The 23108-nt window shown below is 34.6% G+C and overlaps 2 protein-coding genes across 2 annotated transcripts; one reads left to right on the plus strand and one right to left on the minus strand.

Annotated features, from left to right (window-relative positions):
- Positions 1 to 15582: 15582 nt before the first annotated feature.
- On the plus strand, positions 15583 to 17965 carry LOC125201293 (flavin-containing monooxygenase FMO GS-OX-like 9). The gene is made up of 7 exons (XM_048099343.2): positions 15583 to 16199; positions 16377 to 16447; positions 16659 to 16817; positions 16892 to 16974; positions 17096 to 17231; positions 17316 to 17489; positions 17579 to 17965. The coding sequence occupies exons 1-7, from the start codon at positions 15647 to 15649 to the stop codon at positions 17774 to 17776; spliced, it is 1374 nt and encodes a 457-aa protein (XP_047955300.2). The 5' UTR covers positions 15583 to 15646; the 3' UTR covers positions 17777 to 17965.
- Positions 17966 to 17986: 21 nt separating this feature from the next.
- LOC125201292 (putative LRR receptor-like serine/threonine-protein kinase At1g74360) lies at positions 17987 to 21816 on the minus strand. The gene is made up of 2 exons (XM_048099342.2): positions 21456 to 21816; positions 17987 to 21303 (listed from the first exon to the last, which is right to left on the minus strand). The coding sequence occupies exons 1-2, from the start codon at positions 21523 to 21525 to the stop codon at positions 18086 to 18088; spliced, it is 3288 nt and encodes a 1095-aa protein (XP_047955299.1). The 5' UTR covers positions 21526 to 21816; the 3' UTR covers positions 17987 to 18085.
- Positions 21817 to 23108: the final 1292 nt, after the last annotated feature.

Raw genomic sequence — 23108 nt, forward strand, 5'->3', positions numbered from 1 at the left:
AATTGTGAAGATGAAGATGAAGGAGAGAATTGAGTTCAAAAAGAATGAAAGCGTGATTCGCGCGTTTGGAGTAGAATTCAGAAATTAAATGAGGAAATTACATTTTTACCCCTCTGCGCCTTTTTTATAAGTAAATCTAAGTTTGAATCTCAACCACAAGATTATCAAATATGTGTGGTCCAGATTTGGTTATAGAGTTATTATGTGATTTGGGGGTTATGATATAATCACATCCCTATATATATATATATATATATATATATATATATATATATATATAGTCTCATTATTCACAAATCTAGTCTTAAAGACCGAACTAGAGACCAAATTAGGGCCCTTAGATCTAGATTTTAATGGATGAGATTAAACCAAGTCTCATGAATTTAGCTACTTCATTATGTAAGTAATATACTTCAATGTTGTTTCTCCTCATTCACGCCGCTCCTCTTCTTTTACATCTCTCTCGCTCTCTTCTTCTCCAAATCGAAGGATACTTCTACAAATCGACGAATTTTCTTCCACAAATCAACGAATCTTCTTCTACAAAGCGAAGCTCATCTTCTACTCCAAATCGACTCTCATTTCTACTGTAAATCGACGCTCAAACGCTGCTTCTCTGCCAAAATCGACGACTCCACAACTTCCTCTTCTACAATCGATGACATCTCAAGCTGATTCAAGTCGATTGACCACAGATTCGAAATGGTTGACACACGAAAGTCGTCTACCGATAGTCGTCGATTAACCACAAATTCAGCATCTCTATCCGTCGATTTCAACATCTCTATCCGCAAACTTCAACATCTCCATCAGCCGACTTCCACATCTCCACGTGATTTGAAATAGTTGACACTAGAAATTCATCAATGGAAGGTGAAGGTTTATATTATATTGTTTTTCTGAACTTCATATTTTGAAGTCTATGACTAAAATTGCTTCGATTTACTATTTCAGATAGACGCCGATTGCATTCCGGCAGAACATTATGCCTCATGTAATACACTGTATTGAAATTTTATATTTTTCAAAATTCTACTTTACTTCATACTTTCTTACTTTGGATCTGATTTTTACGTAATTAGTTCATCAATCAGTGGGTAAATAGTTCAATTAGGGGTGAAATATAATCATTTGCTGGTGGCTAATTCGCAGCGGGTCGACAAAGCTAATCTTGTGTAAAGTTCTTTTGTTGGTCGGCTTGAAGGTAAACTCATGGACTGAAGTAATAAACAATGAGTTGAAATGTGTTGTGTGCATAATTTTGCGAATAATTATAATGGTAATGAACTAAATAACCTATCTGATGAAGTATTAACCTCATGTAATGAACTAACAACGATTAATTTTTTATTACTTCACAATACTTTTGATATTTGAGAGATTACTCCATCCTCTTGCCGAACCTCTGATTCAGGTAAGACACATTTGATTTTTCGCTTTGATTTGTCTTTAGGGGCGATTACTTCAACATTTGATTGTTGCATAAATCAATTACTTCACTGTACTTTTGATATTTGAGAGAAGATGTATAAAACAAATTTGGTTGCGTAAATCGATATAGTTCATTTCTTGAGGATATTACTTTATTTCACGAGGTTACTACTTCATTCGATGAGGCTATTGGTTTGGTGTTTGATTTTTGTTTTTTCGATTGTATGTTGTTAATGTGTGTTTCTAGTTCATTTTCTGGACTCCTTTGAATTATGTGGTAAAAAATAATCTGCATCTTCTTAATTTGATTTATTACTTCATAATTTGGAGACATTGCTTCGTGGAAATCAAATCGCAAGGAAAGTTCGTCTGATGTTCGTCTGAATTTTATTAACTGTATTGTATGCATATTTTGCTAAGAAATAGCATTGAATGAAGTAACTAACCTATTTGATGAAGTAGTAAATTCATGGGATGGAGTAACTGTGTTGTATGCATATTTTGTGAAGAAATAACAATTGAATGAATCAACTAAGTTAATTGACGAAGTAATAACCTTATGAAATGAAGGAATATAAACTGGTCTGTTTTGTATGCATATTTTGCTAAGAAAATATTTTGAATGAACTAAATAACCTATTTGATGAAGTAATAACTTTATGGAATGAAGTAATATAAACTGACTTGTTTTGTATGTATATTTAGCTAGGAGTATACTTGTAATGAACTAAAGAACCTAAATATGATGAAGTTACAAACTATTTTAATGATGTAATATAATTATCATTTCAAATGTTGAATTGTTGTTATGCGTTTCTTATATACAGATGAAGAAAACGCTTGAAAAAAATCCTTTAACTCACAGCTGGGTGAGAAATCAAATTGGAGGAGCAAAATGAAGAGTTTCTGGAGATGTAGTTGAGGCACGATGACATGCAGATGAGGACATTTGTGCAGTCTGTCCCCACGCCTAACAAATGGGTGGTGCCTAAAATCACGACGCAGCCCATTGAGATGTGTTTGTGTGTCAGTTTTGGATGATATCTTGTATTGGACAAGTTTGTGTTTTTTCCTTTTTAGTGATGGAGATTTTGTATTGGTTATGGGGTTTATATAGTGAGGATTATGTGGTTTACAACTTTCTCCTACTGTGGGAATAGTTGACTATTTTGGAGAAAATTTAAACGATTTTAGTTCACGCACAGTAATAAACTACTATAATGAAGTAATAAACTTCTGCAATGAAGTAATGAACCTACTAGGATGAATAATAGGTAGGTTCAATCTTGACATACGAATACGTCATAATAAAGAATAAATATTTCATTAATAAAACACTTTCACATAGTCTATTTGATTTAAAGTCTGCCAAATATTTAAACAAATTCAAATTCAAATTACAACGAAATAATAAACAATTGAATGAAGTAAACAATTACATGAATGAAGTAATAAACAACATGAATGAAGTAAATAATTACATGAATGAAATAAATAACTACAGGAATGAAGTATGAAACCTACTGGCATGAAATAATTTACTATAAGGAAATAAGCACGTCACTTGTATCTTCTCACAATTCTTGAATCATGCCGACCAACCTCGCCGTATTTGGCGCATTTACTTCATTCAACTATTACAACATTAATGGTATGTTTCTACAGGTATGAAAAAATTGAAAAAAATACAAATTGTTAAATATAATTCATTCAATTGGATATTTGGTTCATAATAAGTATAGCTCTACACAAACTTATGCATACAACTAGTTATGGTAATATTACTTCATTCAACTTGGTGATTACTTCATTCAACTAAACTATTACTTCATACTAATCTGTTTATCACTATAAGCGTGAAAAAAATCAAAAAAATACAAATCTTTAAATATAATTCATTCATCAACAAGGTTCAACAATAGATTTTTCATCAGATTGGTAAAAAAAACTTTATCAAAATTAAAAACACATCAGGAATCCAAAAAAAATAAATCGAAAAAACCGTGAACCTTCAAATAAGTTGTCGTCTTCTTCTACCTCTAAATCTGAATTTGTATAAAGAATAGTGTCAATTGGTGTTTGTAGATCATTCATAATCTGAATTCCCCTTGAGATTCAAAAGGTAAGCTTGAGATGTAATCTGATCTCACGAAGTAATCGGAATTCTTAATGACAATTCAGTTCATATTACTTCATTACTTGAGGTTATAACACATGTAGAAATCCAGCTACAGACTTATACATACAACACAATTCAGTTCATATTACTTCATTACTTGAGGTTATAACTTCATCAAGTACGTTATTTAGTTCATTACAATTATAATTCTTCGCAAACTACGCAAGTTCAGTTCATATTACTTTATTACTTGAGGTTATAACTTCATCAAGTACGTTATTTAGTTCATTACAATTATAACTCTTTGCAAACTATGCATACAACAATTTGTTCTTCTACAATCCGAAATTTACCGTCCAGCATCCGAAATAAACACAATAAAACAACCTATTTTGATGAAGTTATAACCTCATTGATAAAGTTATAACCTCATTTAACAAGGTAGTGGACTGAAGTAATAACTCACTTGAAGTTTAATGAAGTATAAACCTATTTTGATGAAGTAATATACATGTTGAATGAATTAATTACACGTATGAATGAAGTAGTGTTCACTCTTTCTTTTTGCTCCAAAATCCTTTAGAGTAATAACCTAGTCGAATGAAGTGATGAAACTATTTGAATTAATTAGTAAAACAGAAAATGAAGTAATGACTTAGTCAATGAAGTAATAAGAAAGTTAAATAATGAAGTACTTAATAATCTTACTGAATGAAGTAATAATCTAACTGAAAGAAGTAATATTCTAGTTGAATGAAGTAATATAGAAATCTAAATATTGGCGATTCCCACACTTGTTCTTCTCCAATTCGAAATGCCTTCAATGAACTGCGACGATTGAGGAAGACAACGCTGCTCTGCAGCTTGTCTAACATCCTCTCCAGCTCGCTCCATGTGGCCTTATAACCTCATCAATTATCTCCTTTTGCATCTCTTTATTCACCATCTCTCCTATGTTGAACCATAAGTGGCAGCACCATGTTATCTACCATCCTCCCCAATCTCTACAATTCATTTAAAGTCAACAATTAGCGGTCAATCATGATGTGCATCAAGAAATTTGACTGGATCTTGGTGCACAAGTCCACGTGAGAGAGATATATACATATACTTCAAGACAATTTCAGGAACAGAAAAGCATACACTCAACTCACAATCAACAAAATCTCGTGACATCCACTAAAAATGAACAACAATGACTCCAGTGCTAATTAAATACCCAGCAACTCGAGTTTGTATGTATCATGCTTGTATGTGTGTGTGTCCGTGTTCCAAGTACAATTTACATAGCTGTTGCAGAAAAGTTAAGATCTTTATCTAAAAAAGAAGATTTTCCAAATTCAGCAGTGAAAAATGCTCTTATTTTTTTAAATAAAATGCACAACTCATGCATGAACTAGCTAGATCTACAAATTGAAGTACACACGCAGCTCATTATCCACAAACAAACACATAAACACAATAAAACAACAAATCAACAACACAATCCCCAAATTCGACCAGATCGCAGCCAGAAGCATAAAAAGTAATTAAAATCCGACGCGGTTTCTACAAATTATCACAAACAATCAATAAGGTAATGGACTGAAGAAATAACCCCATTGAAGTTCAATGAAGTAAAATCCTATTGTGATAAAGTGGTATACTTGTTGAATGAAGTAAATAATATAACTGACCCAATTGAACTTCAATGAAGTAAAATCCTATTGTGATGAAGTGGTATACTTGTTGAATGAAGTAAATAATGTAACTGAATGAAGTAGTAATAATCTAGGTGAATGAAGTAATAATGTAACTGAATGAAGTAATAGTCTAGTTGAATGAAGTAATTTAGACTTTTATTTCGACTACTGCAAACCTTAGGTGGTGACGACATCAGGAGGATGGACTTTTACTTCACTAGGCCTTGTGAACCATAGAAATTCTAAATCATCTTTCAAGCCATAAAAATTCTAAATCGTCTCTCTCTCGTCACTTACGGACAAGACAGCCCCCTCACAAAATACTTCTTTTTCCATTCAGCAATGATATATTAAAATGTACGTATTTGATCAATATTGCCTTCAATAAGCTGAGCAAATCACCATTCCTGCTAGCCTCATCCACCACAACAATAACAACAAAAATCATCATTCAACCAGAATTTAAGTTCGTTCACTTCATTTAAAAAGGCAATTTAGTTCATCATAAGTACAACCGATCACGTACTTATGCATACAATACACTTTATATTATCATTTCATATTAACCGGCATTTGTTCATTGAACATGTTATTAATTCATTCAACTAGATATTTGGTTCATATTAACTAAAGCTATACACAAACTTATGCATAAAACACATTTAAGTTCACGTTACTTCATTCAACCTGAGGATTACTTCATTAAGCCAAACTGTTACTTCATTATAGATTTGTTTATACAACAAACATGAAAAAATCGAAAAAATATCTACCAACAAGGTTCAACAAGAGATTTTTCATCAATATTAAAAACATATATCAGATACAGAATTGGCTATAATTCAAAATTCGGAATTGGCTAGGATTTCAGAATTCAGGCTAAAAACATACTAGTATCAAAATAACATCCAATTTGACTAGAATTCAGAATTGAAAAAATTAAATCAGGATTGCAAACAAAAGCCCTAGCATTTCAGAGAGAGAGATAGAAAAATTCTAACGGAATTCACCAAATCCCACAGTTGATGTCGCCGTTGTAGTACTACTTTACCAGCGGAGGCAAATCCTCCGGCGACGGATCGAGATTGAAGCTCCACATCTACCGCAGAATTTTTTGGAGTTGTTCCTACTACATCGAGATGCTGATGCATTTCACGTGTGGAATTCTCCATGGATGAGATTTAGAAGATTGTGAAAATTGAGGCAGGTCGCGATAGAGGCCATTGTCCGGCCATCGTGAATTGAGGCAACACAATAGTCTGGCGATGGAGATCAATGAAGATTGAAGGTGACTGCGAGGAGGAGATCGATGAAGATGAAGGTGATTGCGAGAAGGAGCTCGATGAAGATGAAGGAGATTGCGAGAAAAAGATCGATGAAGATTGAATAAGAGATCGGCAATCGAAGAATTGAGAGAAAAATTGAGGAAACACGTATTTTTAGTATTTTATAATGCTACATTATTAGTCGGTGTACATTATTAGAATGAAAATGTGCATTATTAAATGACACGTGGCATTAATCTAATTGTTAAATGACAAAATCGTGGGGCTGAGATTCAGTTGAATGTTTGAACAGTATATAGAAAATGGATATGAATACATCCCTAGGGATGTATTCAAATACTTTTCATATCTTTTGTCTTTTTTCCTTCTTAATCCTAGCCCCACGATTTTGTCATCTGACGGTTAGATTAATGTCACGTGTCATTTAATAATGCACATTTTCATTCTAATAATGCACAGCGGCTAATAATGCAACATTATAGACTAATAATGTGCATTTTCATTCTAATAATGCGCAGCGGCTAATAATGCAACATTATAGACTAATAATGCATTGATCACAACCATCCAATTCAAGGATCCAAGGGCTGAGATTAAGAAGGAAATAGGACACTTAGGGTGCAAAGGAGCCTAACGCACCCCTACATCCCTATATATATATATAGATATAGGGATGTATTCATATACTTTTCTCATCTTTTGTTCTTTTTCCTTATCAATCTTGGCCCTTCAATTTCAAGATCTGATGGCCCCAAATCATGCCACATGTATTTAATTAAAATATTTAAAAAATGAGAAAAGGGTAATGTTGGGAGTTCTTTTTTGCAGTGGTTTATTATCTTCCTTAATTCTCTCCATTATTCTTCACTTCCTTAATTTTCTCCATTAAGTTTAGTAAATATATTTTCAGATTTATTTTTCATAATTACCTAAAATCACGCCACTAGCACATTGAATAGTCAATCTATAATTTACTTAAATTAATATATAAAGATTTACAATATCTTAGTTTGATTTCTTGTAAAAGTATTGACCATAAAAATCGCACACTTAGTTATTTGTTACCATAAAAATATTATGTTTTTACTCTTTGTTTTTGGTTCCATATAATCCTTGATGTACGAAAGTGGCTATAATGTACCAATAGTATCTAATAATGTGCACGGATAAGTGGATAATGTACAGATTGAATAGAATGTTGAAAGAAAATTGAATTCATGCCCTTTGGGTTTAGCAATCCATGGGGCTAGGTTGCAGTACCCACTCACAAACGGAACCATCACAAAGGGCAGAGAGTTTGAATCATTCTCCTTGGGTTTAGCAACCCATGAGGCTAGGCTATAGCACCACAACATGAATTAAATTTCATTTTTAATGCGTTTATGATTTGGTACAGTAAATAATGTACTAATAGTATCTAATAATGTGCAAAGGATCAGTGAATAATGTACGGTTTGAATAGAAAAATGTTAAAAGGATATTGAATTCATGTCCTTTGGGTTTAGCAATCCATGGGACTAGGTTGTAGTACTCAGTCACAAACAGAACCATCACAAAGGGCAGAGAGTTTGAATCATTCCCCTTGGGTTTAGCAACCCATGGGGCTAGGTTATAGCACCACAACATGAATTAAATTTTATTTTTTAATGCGTTTAAGATCTGATACAGTAAATAATGTACTAATAGTATCTAATAATGTGCACAGATCAGTTAATAATGTACAGATCGTCCATTACTACATGACACAAATCGTCCATTATTGAGTAAATAAAATCCATTACATTGAAATATTTGTACATTATTTATCAGTTAAAACTATTCATAAAATCACAACAAAAACGTCTCATAAATATATACATTACGGGACACAAATCGTCCATTACTGAGTAAATAAAATCCATTACACTGAAATATTTTCACATTATTTTTATAAGTTAAAACTACTCATAAAATCAGAACAAAAACGTCTCAGAAACATATACATTACAGGACACAAATCGTCCATTACTGAGTAAATAAAATCCATTACACGGAAATATTTGTACATTATGTTTAGTATAAAACTCCAAATCGTCGACTTTGTGGTTTTTTCACGGCTAAAATCGACTCAGAGACTGCTCTCTTACCAAAAATCGAAACTTTGGAACCATACCTTGTTGTCGATTGAAAATCTTCCACCGATTAAAATGGTGTTGCGTCGACCGAAGGTGTTAAGCTAGCAGAAATTGACTCTTTCAATGGAGTTTCTCCGATTTTAAAGCAGCTAGGGTTTCTAACCTCACTTTCTCCGTCTGTTCATCACAAATTTATCAGAATAAACCATAAATTCACTGAAAATCGAATTCAAAATTGCGAAAACCGACGGTTACGCACAAATTTATCAGAATAAACCATAAATTCACTGAAAAATCAAATTCAAAATTGATTCAATCGATCTCCGACTGCTGTTGCTGGAAGTGGAAAGAAAAATCCTCACCGAGAAAAGTCATTGAATCGCAGTGGTTATTCGCAGCGTGGTGGTGAGAAAGACCGATCTTCATAGGATTGTAAAAGAGAATGGAATGAGGGATTTGTCAATCGTCTCTCCAAATAACCACGTAATTTTCGCACTTGCAGTTTTGAAACTGCTGATATATTTTCGTGTTTACAGCTTTACCCTTATAATGCACACATTAGAACCAATAATGCAACACGGGCTTAGATTTCACATTTTAATCTTGTACATCCATTCTATCAATCTAATGATATTAAAAAGGAAATAGTATCTAAAGGGGTAAAAGGAGCTTACTACTCTCTCTCTCTCTCTCTCTCTCTCTCTCTATATATATATATATATATAGGGGCATGTTAGGGTGCCACCACCCCTTAAAATAACACCATACCACCATTCCTAGCCAATCATTTGTACACGTGGACGAATAATAAGCTGCCACGTGGCCAAAAAAAAAAAAAAACCCCCCAAAAAGACGGGCAGCAATGTTCTAGTCTTTAAACAGCAATTTTTCTTGAACAGCAATATCCAACACGTTAGACAGCAATCTATAAATTGCTGTCTAACGTGTTGGATATTGCTGTGTAGCGTTTATCATATTGCTGTATAAGCGTTGTCACGTTGTCATTTTAAGAAGGGTTGTCATTTTAACACAAACCTATATATATATATATATATAGTGCGTTAGGCTCCTTTGCACCCTAAGTGTCCTATTTCCTTCTTAATCTCAGCCCTTGGATCCCTGAATTGGATGGTTGTGATCAATGCATTATTAGTCTATAATGTTGCATTATTAGCCGTTGTGCATTATTAGAATGAAAATGTGCATTATTAAATGACACGTGGCATTAATCTAACCGTCAGATGACAAAATCGTGGGGCTAGGATTAAGAAGGAAAAAGGACAAAAGATATAAAAAGGATTTGAATACATCCTTATATATATATATATATATATATATATATATATATATATATATAGGGGCGCACTATGGTCCATAAGACAAATTCTGTCAAAAATCAAAGCAAATCTCAGCCCTTGGATCCTCAGATTAGATGGTTGTGATCATAATACCCGAGATACATTATTACACTAAAAGCGTTACATTATTAACTAGGCTACATTATTAGACTGCACAATCTACATTATTAGACTACAACGTGTTACATTATTAGCCGAGCTACATTATTAGACTACACAATCTACATTATTAGGTGACACGAGGCATTAATCTAACGGTTACATTACAGGATCCAATGGCTGAGATTTGCTTTGATTTTTGACAGAATTTCACTTATGGACCTGATCACATCCCTATATATATATATATATATATATATATATATATATATATATATATATAATGGCAATGGGACCTACGGGTCATATACAATGGAATCTCAGGCATATACCAGGTTTGATTTGTCACAGAATAATAAATGGGATAGATTGGTATATGCGTATGAATATGAAATTGTATATGATATTTGATGTTTATTTATATGTGCGGATTTAGAATATTGTAAATAAGCAAAAATAAATGATGGATTTTGTAATTATAGTATTTTAGATGGTGAAATATTTAATATGTGATCTCTTTACTTTAAATTGTATTTTATTTTAATAAATATTTTCGTCAAAAGGTTCGGGGCGTGACAAGTTTACTTGTTAAGGATATTTTATAAGCGTAAGGAAAATCTGAAAATTTTGTATGTGATTATTGTAATTTGTTTAAAAATTTCAATGATTATACACATTTTGAGGGTCAAATTTAATATATGAAAATATTGAATTCATTACATATATACTTTATGTAGTAAGTTTCACAATATTAATTTATAGTTTCATAATTGCTATTGTCGACTTACATGGAATGCGAGTTAACGTGTTTTTACCTGCAAGTTTTGTCTTTTTATTTTTCAAATATAAAAGTTTAGTTACTAAATGTAATTTCCTTCTCTTAATTTTAAACTTTGTGAAAAAAAATAAAAAAAAATAAAGGTAAATAGAAAAGAGGAAATATTTTTCCATTTACCAACTTTATAACTTGTTATAAACTATATCTTATAAAATACAACAAAAACTTGATAACGTAGTAAACTGTCGATTTTTCTTTTTGATATCTTTATATATAAATTCATATATTTTGCTCATGTATCTGACTTTTCTTCTAAAATACTAAAATGGTGAGGTAATTTGTAAGCCATGATTCACAGTTGTTAACTACTTATAACTAATCATTTTTTAACATTATTTCATTTAAAATTAATCGTTGACATCAAAATAACTCCACTATCGTTAATATTGTGTGATCATATTTTGATAAGTACTAATTAATATAAATGAGTACCTTAATATTTTTATTAGTTTTGAAAACAATTGCAGAAGCATACCGTTCCAAACCATTTACGTCAAATTCAAACCTATTTTTTAGCATGCTCCACACTAAAAAGTTGTTTTACTCCAATCATTTACACCATATTTAAAATTTACACTATTTTTGGGTATTTGTCTCACAAAAATTTTACAGTAACAAATATGGTGTTATTTCATTGAAAAACTCAAAAATGAGTTTGAGTTTGGTGTATGATTGGAGAAATTGTCCTGCACCAAAAATGAGTTTAGTGTATGATCGGAGATGGTAAACTATTTTCAAATAACATAAAAAGTACTGATAATATGACTTGGAAATATAGAACCCTGATTTTATTTTATTTTTTTGCTCAATAAATTCAAATTCAATGTTTGTCCGACCAACTTAATTAATTTCTAGCAAGGCAGTACAATAATGAGGTTTGTATTCCATTCCATTGCACGTCAATAGCAATTAAATGATAGAGATAGTCTACCAAAAGATCTTATTTCTTACATCTCTAATTTCGCTCTCACCCTTAATAATAGTAATAATAACTCAAAAAATTGTCCCTTATAATTAAAAATAATATTTTGATTTGTTGATTCCATCCCATTGCACTTCAATAACAATTAAATGATAGAGATAGTCTACCAAAAGATCTTATTTCATAAATCTCTAATTTCTCTTTCACCCTTAATAATAGTAATAGTAACTCAAAAAATGGTCCCTTATAATTAAATAATAGTATTTGATCTTCTGTGCATTGGGTGTGCTTTAGTTATTTTAATTGTTCTTATTTGTTGGACTTTTAGCTAGCAATTAAATGATAGAGATGTGTGCCAAAAGACTTATTTCTTAAATCTCTAATTTCTCCCTTACCCTTAATTATAATACTACATCCGTCCTTTAAAATTAGACACCATTTTGATCCAACACGGATTTTAAGAAATGTAGTAGAAAGTGAATTGAAAAAGTTAATGGCATGTGGGTCTTACTTTTGTATGTTAGTAGTAGTTTTAAAATAAAATGTGAGTGGGAATGAGTTAATAGAATGTGGGATCTACTACCAAAAAGGGCAAAAGTGAAAGGTGACAAATTTTTAGGGACATACGAAAAAGGAAATAAGTGATAAATTTTTCGGGACAAAAGGAGTAATAACTAAAAGAGTGATCTACATAAATGGTACCTGAACTTTCACTTTCACACATAAATGATACCTAATTTTTATTTTATATCATGTTTGGTACCTATAAATCACATTTTTGGTACCTGATACAATTTTCACCCCAAAATGCCTTCTAAACAAATACATTTATCCATTTGTGTCATTGAGGATATTTTGGGCATACAGCCATACACAAAACTAAATACCAAAAGTGATATTATAATATCTTCACTCATTCTTCTCACTCTTTATACTATTATTAATAATCAATATTAATATTATTACTTTGATGTAATAATTTATTTTTTTAATATCATTCAGATATACTTAATTATAAGAGTGAACTTCAAAAATGGTCCCAGGATTATGGGTTTATCTTAAAAATGGTCCCTGGACTTTAAAAATATCACCAGTAGTCCCTGGACTAAGGGTTAATATCAAAAACGGTCCTTTTGCACTGTTTCGAGACGAAAATGCCCTTTTGAGGGGGTTTGGACAATTTGGTCTTTTTACACTTTTAACATTTTAAAATCTGATATTATTTCAGTTAGTTATGTACTAAATCTGATATTATTTCAAAATTATCATTCTTCTTCCCTTTTATCATCCTTCATTTTGTTTCTTTATTTCAATATTAGATTTAACTTTATAAAATTAAATTTTAAATTTCAGTTTTAAATATCAATAAATTTTTTTAATTAAAACTATTAATTCATGGACACTATAAATATTGATTAAAACTATTAATTTTTGTTATTTAATACAATATTCAGCTGAATTGAAGAAGTACAGAAAAATAATATTAATCATAATGGAAAAATAAGAGCTATTCTATTTAGCCTTCGTTCGGTTGTTATAATTGCTTGTGATTGAATATTATGAAGTTGACTAAATATTTTATATAGGAGTATTTTTGTTGAAATTTTCTAGTCATTTTGATTGTTTTCAAATTAATAAACGAAAATTATATTAGTCTTACATTAGATGCATATTTATTTCAGAATAAATCGTGTTATATGATCTATTTATGATTAAAGCTATTAAATATTAATGAAAACTAAGGCGTTGTCATATCTTATTGATTAAATATTAGGCACTATCAAATATTGATTATGACTATTAATTTTTTATATAATAATTTTAATAATTAAAAAAATTTATTGATATTTAAAAATTAAAATTTAAGATGTAATTTTGTATTAAATCTAATATTGAAATAAAGAAACAAAGTGAAGGATGACAAAAAAGAAGAAGAATGATAATTTTGAAATAATATCAGATTTAGTACATAACTGAAATAATATCAGATTTAAAATGTTAAAAGTGTAATAAGACCAAATTGCCCAAATCCCCCAAAACTCCTCAAATGCATTTTCGTCTCGAAACAGTGCAAAAGGACCGTTTTTTATATTAACCCTTAGTCCAGGGACTACTGGTTATATTTTTAAAGTCCAGGGACCATTTTCGAGATAAATCCATAGTCTAGGAACTATTTTTGAAGTTCACTCTAATTATAGTTATAGTTATAATTATATTTAATTATTGTAATAATATTATTGTTATAATACTTAAAATTAGTTAAAATTAATAATTATAATTATTTAAATTATGAATCACATAATATTATAAAATAATAATAATAATAATAATAATAATTATTATTATTATTATTATTATTATTATACATTAAATTAATAACTAATCAATATAGTTTTAATATAAAATTAAAAATTGTGAATTGTATTCCTAATGATATTAAGAGTTGAATATTTTTAGTTTAGTATTTCAATCCTAAAATGAGTATAAATCATTCAATAAAAAATTAATTGATTTAATTATTTTAAATAATTAATTTAATTAGGTGTTTTGTTCTTAATTTATATTATAAATGCAATTAGTTGTATGCATAAAATACTAAAAAGAAAGAGGAAAAAGAAGAGGAAAGAAAAAAGAGGAAACATAAACTAAGGAGAGAAAGAAAGAAGAAAGGAAGATAAAATACTAAAAAGAAAGAAGAAAAAGAAAGAAGAGAAGGAAAAAATAATCACATATTTGGTACTACTATTTAATGGAAATTTCTAAAAATATCCTCCATAATAAAAAAATCACATGTTTGGTACATAGGGTTATTTTTGTCACTAGGTACCAAAAATGATATAAAATAAAGATCAGGTACCATTTGCATGCGAATGTAAAAGATGTCACATTTGTGGGACGGCACCGGATTTTAGGAGGTTTTGTTTTGTGTGTTAAACGAAGAGAGAAAATATAATTTTTATATTCATGTGAGAAAGAACTTTTCTAAAAAGGAAAATATGAAAAAGAAAGTGTGATATCTTTTGTGGGACGTAGGGAATACCATTTACGTAGTTCACTCTAATTAAAAAAATGTCCCTTATAATTTAATAATATTTGATTTTCCGTGCATTGGATGCTTTAGTTATTTTATTGTTGTTCTTATTTGTTGGACTTTTAGCTCACCAATTTCTATACCTTGAACGTGTTTTGTTTAGTACCCCCTTCAGATTTTTTAAGATAGATAAGTACTACATTAAAACTTGAAGTCCTATACAAATTTATCAATTTTTTAGGACGAAGGAAGTATCAATTTTTCAAAATAAATAGACAAAAAAAAGTGTGACATTTTTTATGAGATTGAGAAAATATATAAAATATGATAATGTAAAATGAATGAGCTCCTTTGTCTCTTCACTAAGATTTGTTTCCTCATGAATATTTTCTTATAATGAAGTATGACCAGATCTGGTCAATATTGTATAGAGAGTTTAGGCTCTCTAGACGTAAAAAAAAGTTGTATCGAACTAGGTAAACAATTCATGTATTAGTTGTGTTTATATTTATGAACCACAGCCTCACACGAGGACGAGTGGAAAAAACTCATTATTTCTTTCAGTTTTAAGATTCCCAAAAGATGAGTCCCAAGACGTATAATGTGTATTAAATGATCGCATATTTTCACGTTTGTCTCCTATCTACCAAACTAGCAATCCCAAATCTTTTCAACTATAAATAGCCTCACATGCAATGGACCCATATATCAATCACACAAATTAATTCTTGTCACACATCTCATATATACATATACCAAAATAAGAATGGTTTCATATTTGAAATTGTCCAAGAATGTGTGCGTGATCGGAGCCGGACCGGCCGGTCTGGTCGCAGCCCGGGAGCTGAGGAGGGAGGGCCATGGAGTGGTGGTCATTGAACAAAAGCATGATGTTGGAGGTCAATGGCTCTATGACTCTAAAGTGGAGGAAGAAAACCCTCTAGGCCGAACCCGGTTCTTGAAGGTTCACAGCAGCGTTTACGCCTCGCTGAGGCTGATGTCGCCTCGAGAAATCATGGGGTTCACTGATTTTCCATTTAGTGGCAAGAAGGGTAGGGACATGAGGAGGTTTCCTGGCCATAAAGAGCTTCTTCTCTACTTGCAAGATTTCTGTGACTCCTTCGGGTTGAGGGAGCATATCCGGTTCAATTCTCGGGTTGAGAATGTGGAGATACTTGACTTGCCTGTTCTTGACAAGGAGCATTTGAAGTGGGTGGTGAAAAGCAAGGCGGAGATGGAGAAGGAGCTGGAGGAAGTCTATGACGCGGTGGTTGTAGCCACCGGGCATTACTCCCACCCAAGGTTGCCTTCAATTAAAGGTATAATTTATATTCCATTATTCAAGATATATCTTATCATATGGAGATGTTTATTTCAGAACTTTTTTTAAAGTCAGAACACAAAAGTACTATATCAGTTTGCAAATATATTAATGTTAGTTCGTTGATTAATGAATATCAGTTCTCGACTCAATATATATCTTGAAATATGTTTAGGAATGGATGCATGGAAGCGAAAACAGATGCACAGCCACATATACAGAGTTCCACATCCATTCAAGAATGAGGTAGCATAAAATTTAATGTTTTACTATACTATTTAGTAAAGACAAGACATAGAAATAATTTGCAAGGAAAGGTTTAACTGCCAATTATTGGTAGACATGCATACCTAACTAAATCCCATCAGTTTTATTGATGAAGGGTTGATTACTTTGTTCTCAAACATACTAACTTTTTACTATTTCATTTTCCATGTGATTATTCTAATCTTCACAGGTAGTTGTGGTTGTTGGGAGTTCTTTGAGTGGACAAGACATCTCAATGGAGCTTGTGAATGTAGCGAAGGAGATCTACCTAAGTTCTAAATCTCTTGATGTTTCTCAAGGCCTATCAAATGTCATTGCTAAACATGACAATCTAAACCTCAAACCACAGGTTTGTTATTTCAACATTTTAAGCAAAAACATTTCATAGTTGATTTCCTTTTAATAGCTTCTTCATGGATGCAGATAGAGTCCCTATACGAGGACGGGAAGGTCCTATTCCGTGATGGCTCGTGGATCATAGCCGACACCATCATATACTGTACCGGGTAAACCGTCACTTTACCATGACCATGCTTAGTTCAAACTATACTTTATGTGGCCATATCTTGAAGCATACACTAGTTCATGGATGACAAGAGCTAATTAGTATAAGTGGGGACTGTGTAGGTACTCATATTCATTCCCATTTCTTGATACTAAAGGAATAGTGAGGATAGATGATGAGAGGGTGGGACCCCTCTATGAGCATGCCTTCCCTCCTTCACTAGCACCTTCTCTATCTTTTATTGGCATCCCAAGAAAGGTAAATGTATTCCATGTAAAACCACACTAGGGTGTTCTAACTCAAGTTTTGCTAAATTTGTTTTTTTTTTTGGTTAATGTGTAGATCATAGGGTTACCTTTCTTTGAATCCCAAGCAACATGGATTGCTCAACACTTGTCTGGAAAACGGAGTTTGCCATCATGGGATGCTATGATGCAATCGATCGAGGAGTTTTATGACTCGAAGGAGGCCGCTGGCATCCCAAAGCACTACACACATGACATTGCTGAGTTTGAGGTATAAAAGGACTACGCTGATATAGTTCATTTTCATGAATGGAATTCACCTTATTGAACAATGTGCTGCTACTTTCCATTTGTTTTCAGTACTGTGACAAATACGCGGACTACACTGGTTTTCCGCATTTGGAGGAGTGGAGGAAGGTGCTTTGCTTGTCTGCGATTGTGAATGCTGAAACGAACTTGGAGACGTATCGCGAATCGTATGAACAAGATGAGGAGATGCTTAAAGTTGCTTATACCAGCACACATTTTACTCAACATGGACCTCAAGATTCTACCTAATTAGAAACTGGATGGATCTATTTATTGAATTTTCACAACACAATTATGTGTTGCACTAGTACTATAAGAATTCAACATCATAGATTGCCAAAATAAAACTAGTATTTTCATGTTGAGAAAACCAAGCAATTTTGTCAAAATATGTTTTAGTGTGATTTGGTAAGGAAATATTGATGTTTATTTGTCAAATCTATTGTAATAACAGCATGATGCAAAAATGGTGAAATTTCCCCTTTCTAACAATGTGTGTTAATTACAAGAAAGAATAATAACAGAGAGAGCCTATACATCAATCCTAGTTGAACAAAATCAAATAAAATCAGAAACATGTTCAAAATCCTTTTGTGTGCAAGTAATTCTAAACAACATGGCCAACACCTCCTTCATGTTAGGCCTAGCTTGAGGCGTCTCAGCCGTGCACCATAGCCCGACCCGGAGCAACTCACCCATCTTGTCAGCTCCATCAGCTAGACCCGACACGAGCAGAGCCACCGGCAGAGGCCTCTGGCCGTCCCCCATGACCCGCTTGGCCCACTCGACCAGGCACTCCTCACCACCATCCACGGCCCGCCTCCCCGTGGCCAGCTCCATCACCAGCACACCAAAGCTATACACATCCCCTTTTGTCGTCGCCTGCCACGTCTGCCCATACTCTGGCGCGACATACCCCACGGTCCCTGCCACCATGGTGCTGACATGGCTGTCTCCCACGTCCACCACCCGTGCCAGACCAAAGTCAGTCACCCGGGCCTTTCCATCCTTGTCGAGCAGCACATTGCTCGCCTTGACATCCCTATGCACGATGCTCGGGTAGCACTCGTGGTGCAGGAACACTAGCGCCCGTGCCACGTCCACCGCGACATCCAGACGCCTCCGCCAGTTGAGGCCTATTCGGTCGGTGATGCGATCCTCTAAGGTGCCCCCTTCCATGTACTCGTAGACAAGCAGCTTCTCCGAACCGTTGAGGCACCAACCGTAGAGTGTGACTAGGTTCGGATGAGGCCAACCTAGTCCATTACCACTCAACAACTCCATCTCAGTTCTGAACTCCCTCTCCCCCTCCACACCTTCCGACTGCAGCTTCTTCACTGCCACCTCCCGACCGTCGGGCAGCACACCTCTGTACACCGTGCCCGACCCTCCCCTGCCGATGATTCGCTCATCCGAGAAGCTTCTAGTAGCCCTCAAGATATCCGAATGCGTGAAGGCCGTTTTGTCCAAGCGAATGACCTTGATCGTGTTCGACCCCCATGGCGATGACGAGCTCGAGCCTGACCCGAACTCGACTCCCTTCGACTCATTCAAGAGATACCCTCTCGAGTCAATAGGGCTCTTAATAAGGAGACACACAATCAGTGTCATTATCCCACAAACTGAGGCAGCAAGAACCAAAGCCAACACCACTAAAAACACACCTATTCCCCTAGGCTCATTCTTCCTCCCTCCCCTGTTCCTCCACGGTGGCGCCCCATTCGTCTCATTGGTGATGAATGGAGGCAGCCGGAGGAGAGGGTCCCCGACGAACGACCACTTATCAAACGTCGCCAGCTGTCCAACGGCCGGAACAGAGCCGGATATATATTGATTATAAGAAATGTTGAACTTGGTGAGATCACTTAAATTGTTCAAGCTGCTCGGAAACTGGCCGGAGAAGTTGTTGTGCGACAAATCAAGATTCTGTAGGCACTTGAGGTTGCCTATCTCCGGCGGTATCTCGCCGGAGAAGTTGTTTCGCGTGACGTTCAGCACCATCAACGGTATCCTCTCCAGCCCCGGTGGCAGCTCGCCGCTGAACCGGTTTAGGCCAAAGTGCAACATACTGAAATTCAGCATGTTCCCAATTTCTTCGGGGATTTCGCCGGATAACTGATTGCCGCTGAGCTGGATGTAGCCGGAAATCTGCATCGTCCGAATGTTCGATCCTGGGGAGCAGACCGAAAACAGGCCGTACCCTTTCAGTATCCTGTCCCACAAATCCCTACACTTCTTCCTCGTGAGAAGGTCGTAGACGAAGCTGAACGGCGGGTAGTCCGCCGGAACCCACCTCTTCATCGCCGTGCACTCGCCGGAGCCAGCCGGCACCACATCGCTCTCGAGACGGTTGAGCATGAAGGTCGGCGCGACGTCGTTTCCGATGGCGGTTAATTCAGTTGGTAACTCCCCTGAAAACTGGTTGTTTGCGAGATTGAGCCACAGCAAGCTGCTGCAGTTTCCCAGCTGCGGCGGAATCTCGCCGGAGAGGGAATTGTTTGCCAGCATCAGCCATAGGAGTGATTTGAGGTTGCCGAAAGTGTTAGGTATGGATCCGTTGAGGCTGTTATAGGAAAGATCGAGTGCTTGAAGGCCGGAGAGGTCTCCATATTGGGAAGGTATCCCGCCGGTGAAGCTGTTGTAGGCGAGAATTAGGTATCTCAAGCTCGACATCTGCGATATCTCCACAGGTAACTCGCCGGAGAAATTATTGTAGCTTAAATCCAGTCTAACGACGTTTGGAAGCTCGAGCACACCAGATGTGTGAATTCCTCCTACATATGAATTCTTATGGAGGAGAAGATATTTCACCTGCTTCAATCGGCCGAAAATCTCTTGAATCTCGCCTCCGAAGCTGTTGCTGCTCAAATCCAGGAATTTCAAATTGGCTAAACCTACTAAGCTTTCTGGAATCTCTCTTGAAAAATTGTTATTCCCCAAATATAACGCTTGGATTTTAGGCAATGATCCGATTTCTTTAGGGATTAGCCCCTTGAATTTGTTTCCCCCAAGCGTCAATATCTCCAAATTTTTACAATTGGAGATTTGAGATGGAAATTCTCCAAAGAAGCGATTCTCAGATAAATCCAACGATGTCAAGCTGCAATTTTCGGAGAAAATTGCAGCAGAAACGGCGCCGGAAAATTGATTCTCCGATAACGAGACTTCCTCCATCCGATCGAATCCAGGCCATATGTCTCCCTCCAGCCGATTGGAGCTGAGATCGAGAAACTTCAAATTGATACACTTTTCAAAGATGCCTCCTACTTCTCCGGTGAAATTGTTGCTGGAGATGTTCGCCACGGCTAAACTGGAGCAGTTTTCCGGTATGGTGAGACGGATAAACGCTTGAATTCTGTTGAGTGAGAGATCGAGAACCTCCAGATTTTCCAAGCCGGTGAGATTGACTTCCCCGTAGATGATGTTGTGCGATAAGTTGAGGAATTTGAGGTTCCGGCAGCTGCCGAGGTCGGCCGGTATCACTCCGCCGATGGTGTTCGATGAAAGGTCTAGGTGAGTGAGCTCCGTGAGGGCGGAGAAGTTATCGAAGAGCTCTCCGGCGACGTTGCAGTCGGAGAGGTCGATTGATTTCACGCGGTTTGTGGAGTTGTCGCAGGTGATTCCTTCCCACGCGCACGGGGAGGCGTCGCCGGAGTTCCATTTCATGTATTTGCCTCGATTCTCGGCGATTGGATTTTCGCGCTTGAGAAATGTCTGCAGCTGGAGAAGGATGTCTCTGTCTCTCTCTAGCGGTGATTGGGCAATCACGAGCTCTCCTACAAAAAACAGAGGATTGATTGATTAATATCGTATCCAAGTTGGTGTAATAAATGCTGGTCAAATCCGACAATCATCCTCGAAACTCTCAAATCCAATAAACAAACACAGTTGCAGAATGTAATTGAGCAAGAAATGATTAAATTTATACCTGTGATGAGGAGGAGGAAGACGACAACTGCGGCGCGAAGGAGGAGGTGATCGGATTCGTCTTCTGACATGATCCTGATTGATCTTGTATTGGAATTGGGGATTACTTCTCACAGTGGTGGTTGGGATTTCATGTTCTTGGAAAATAATTAACGAATTGAAAATGTGGAATTTGAGAGAAAATTAATGGGGTTTTTTTGTTTTTAGTTTTTGAGGTCAATTGTTTTTTGTTGAATGTAGGGGGTGGGCCCGGCAACTAGATGCACGTACGCTCGAATATTTTAGTGATGTGAAGTGAAACACACTATCTTTTTGTTTTATTTGACCAGATTTTGAATGGGAAGGAATAGTATATTTGTTGATAGATTGGAAATGGAATATATACTAAATTTATGTGTCTAGTTTTAGTATTACTATTAGGTTTTATTGTTGTTATGGTGAGGTGGGAAAGGGAGAAGAAGAGGTTGATGAATTTGTGACTACAAAATGGGGGCAAAGGTGGCCGCCTAAGTTGACCAGATTTTTCTATGTTCTAACCGGTTTATTTGAATCCAAACTATAAAAAAAAGTCAGTTGATGTGTCCTTTTTTCTAGTATTTATCTTTAAATTTGTGTTTCTCATGGCAATTCTATTTGCATCATGTGACAAAATGATAATATTACACGAGTAATAGTTTGTCGGTGTTGAAGTCTTTGGTGCATAAAAAACGTTGAAAGCCAATAAGGAAACGGTGAGCCACATGTTCATAAAATCAAAAAAAATCACACCACCAATAGTAAAGGAGAATTTCCACATTCTTGGCAAAACCAACAAGCATCTATATTTCCATATGGCTGAACAACAACTTGGCAGGCAAAATTACAATGTAGAACTGAATTACAGCTACTACCTAATTGCCAAGTGAATTGAATATTACAAATAATAAAATAATAAATAAGTGGCTACTTTTCCTTAAAGAAAAGGGCCAAAGTTGAAGTTGATTCTCCCTGAATCTAACCACACCAAACTCAGTGGTTCAAGTTCTAGCAACCATTAAACAAACACACAAGAAGCAGGACCACATGCACATATATAATGGAGTAGTAATAAAATGAAAAAGAATTTCTTTAAATTGCTTACAAATTACTCATAACTCACCATCACACGAGCATCCATTAGAAAATTGTTACTCTGAAATATCCAAGTAAGTTAGGATAAAAATTTTAGAAAAAATAGATATATTCATAAATGGAAAATGCTACTGTATGTATAGCTACTACTACATTTTTTTTAGTATTTTACTTGCTTAGACCATTGAATGTAGCCGTTGAAAAAAAATCATCAAAACTATCAAATTAATAAATTATAATGAAAATATCACTCATCATCTTAATTTATACAGATCTTTTCATATACTAACCTAAGTATGATTAATATTCACCTATGAATGCCACGTCGATTACACATAAAACTTAAATCAAAATATACATTCAAAAAACATCATCGGCTTCTAATTTATCTTAATTTACATAAATTATTATTCTATGCGCGTAATTACGTGGCTTCAAATGTGCCAGCTAGGCAAGATTAGCCCAAATCTGATCGACAAGACACAATTGTTAAAACTTTGAAAACATTAATTTGTAAGGAAAATATTATGAAAAGGTCCATATA

This window comes from Salvia hispanica, chromosome 2, assembly GCF_029641045.1.
Source record: "Salvia hispanica isolate PSC_SH4W2 chromosome 2, Shi_PSC_v1, whole genome shotgun sequence".
In the NCBI taxonomy this organism is placed as follows: Eukaryota; Viridiplantae; Streptophyta; class Magnoliopsida; order Lamiales; family Lamiaceae; genus Salvia; species Salvia hispanica.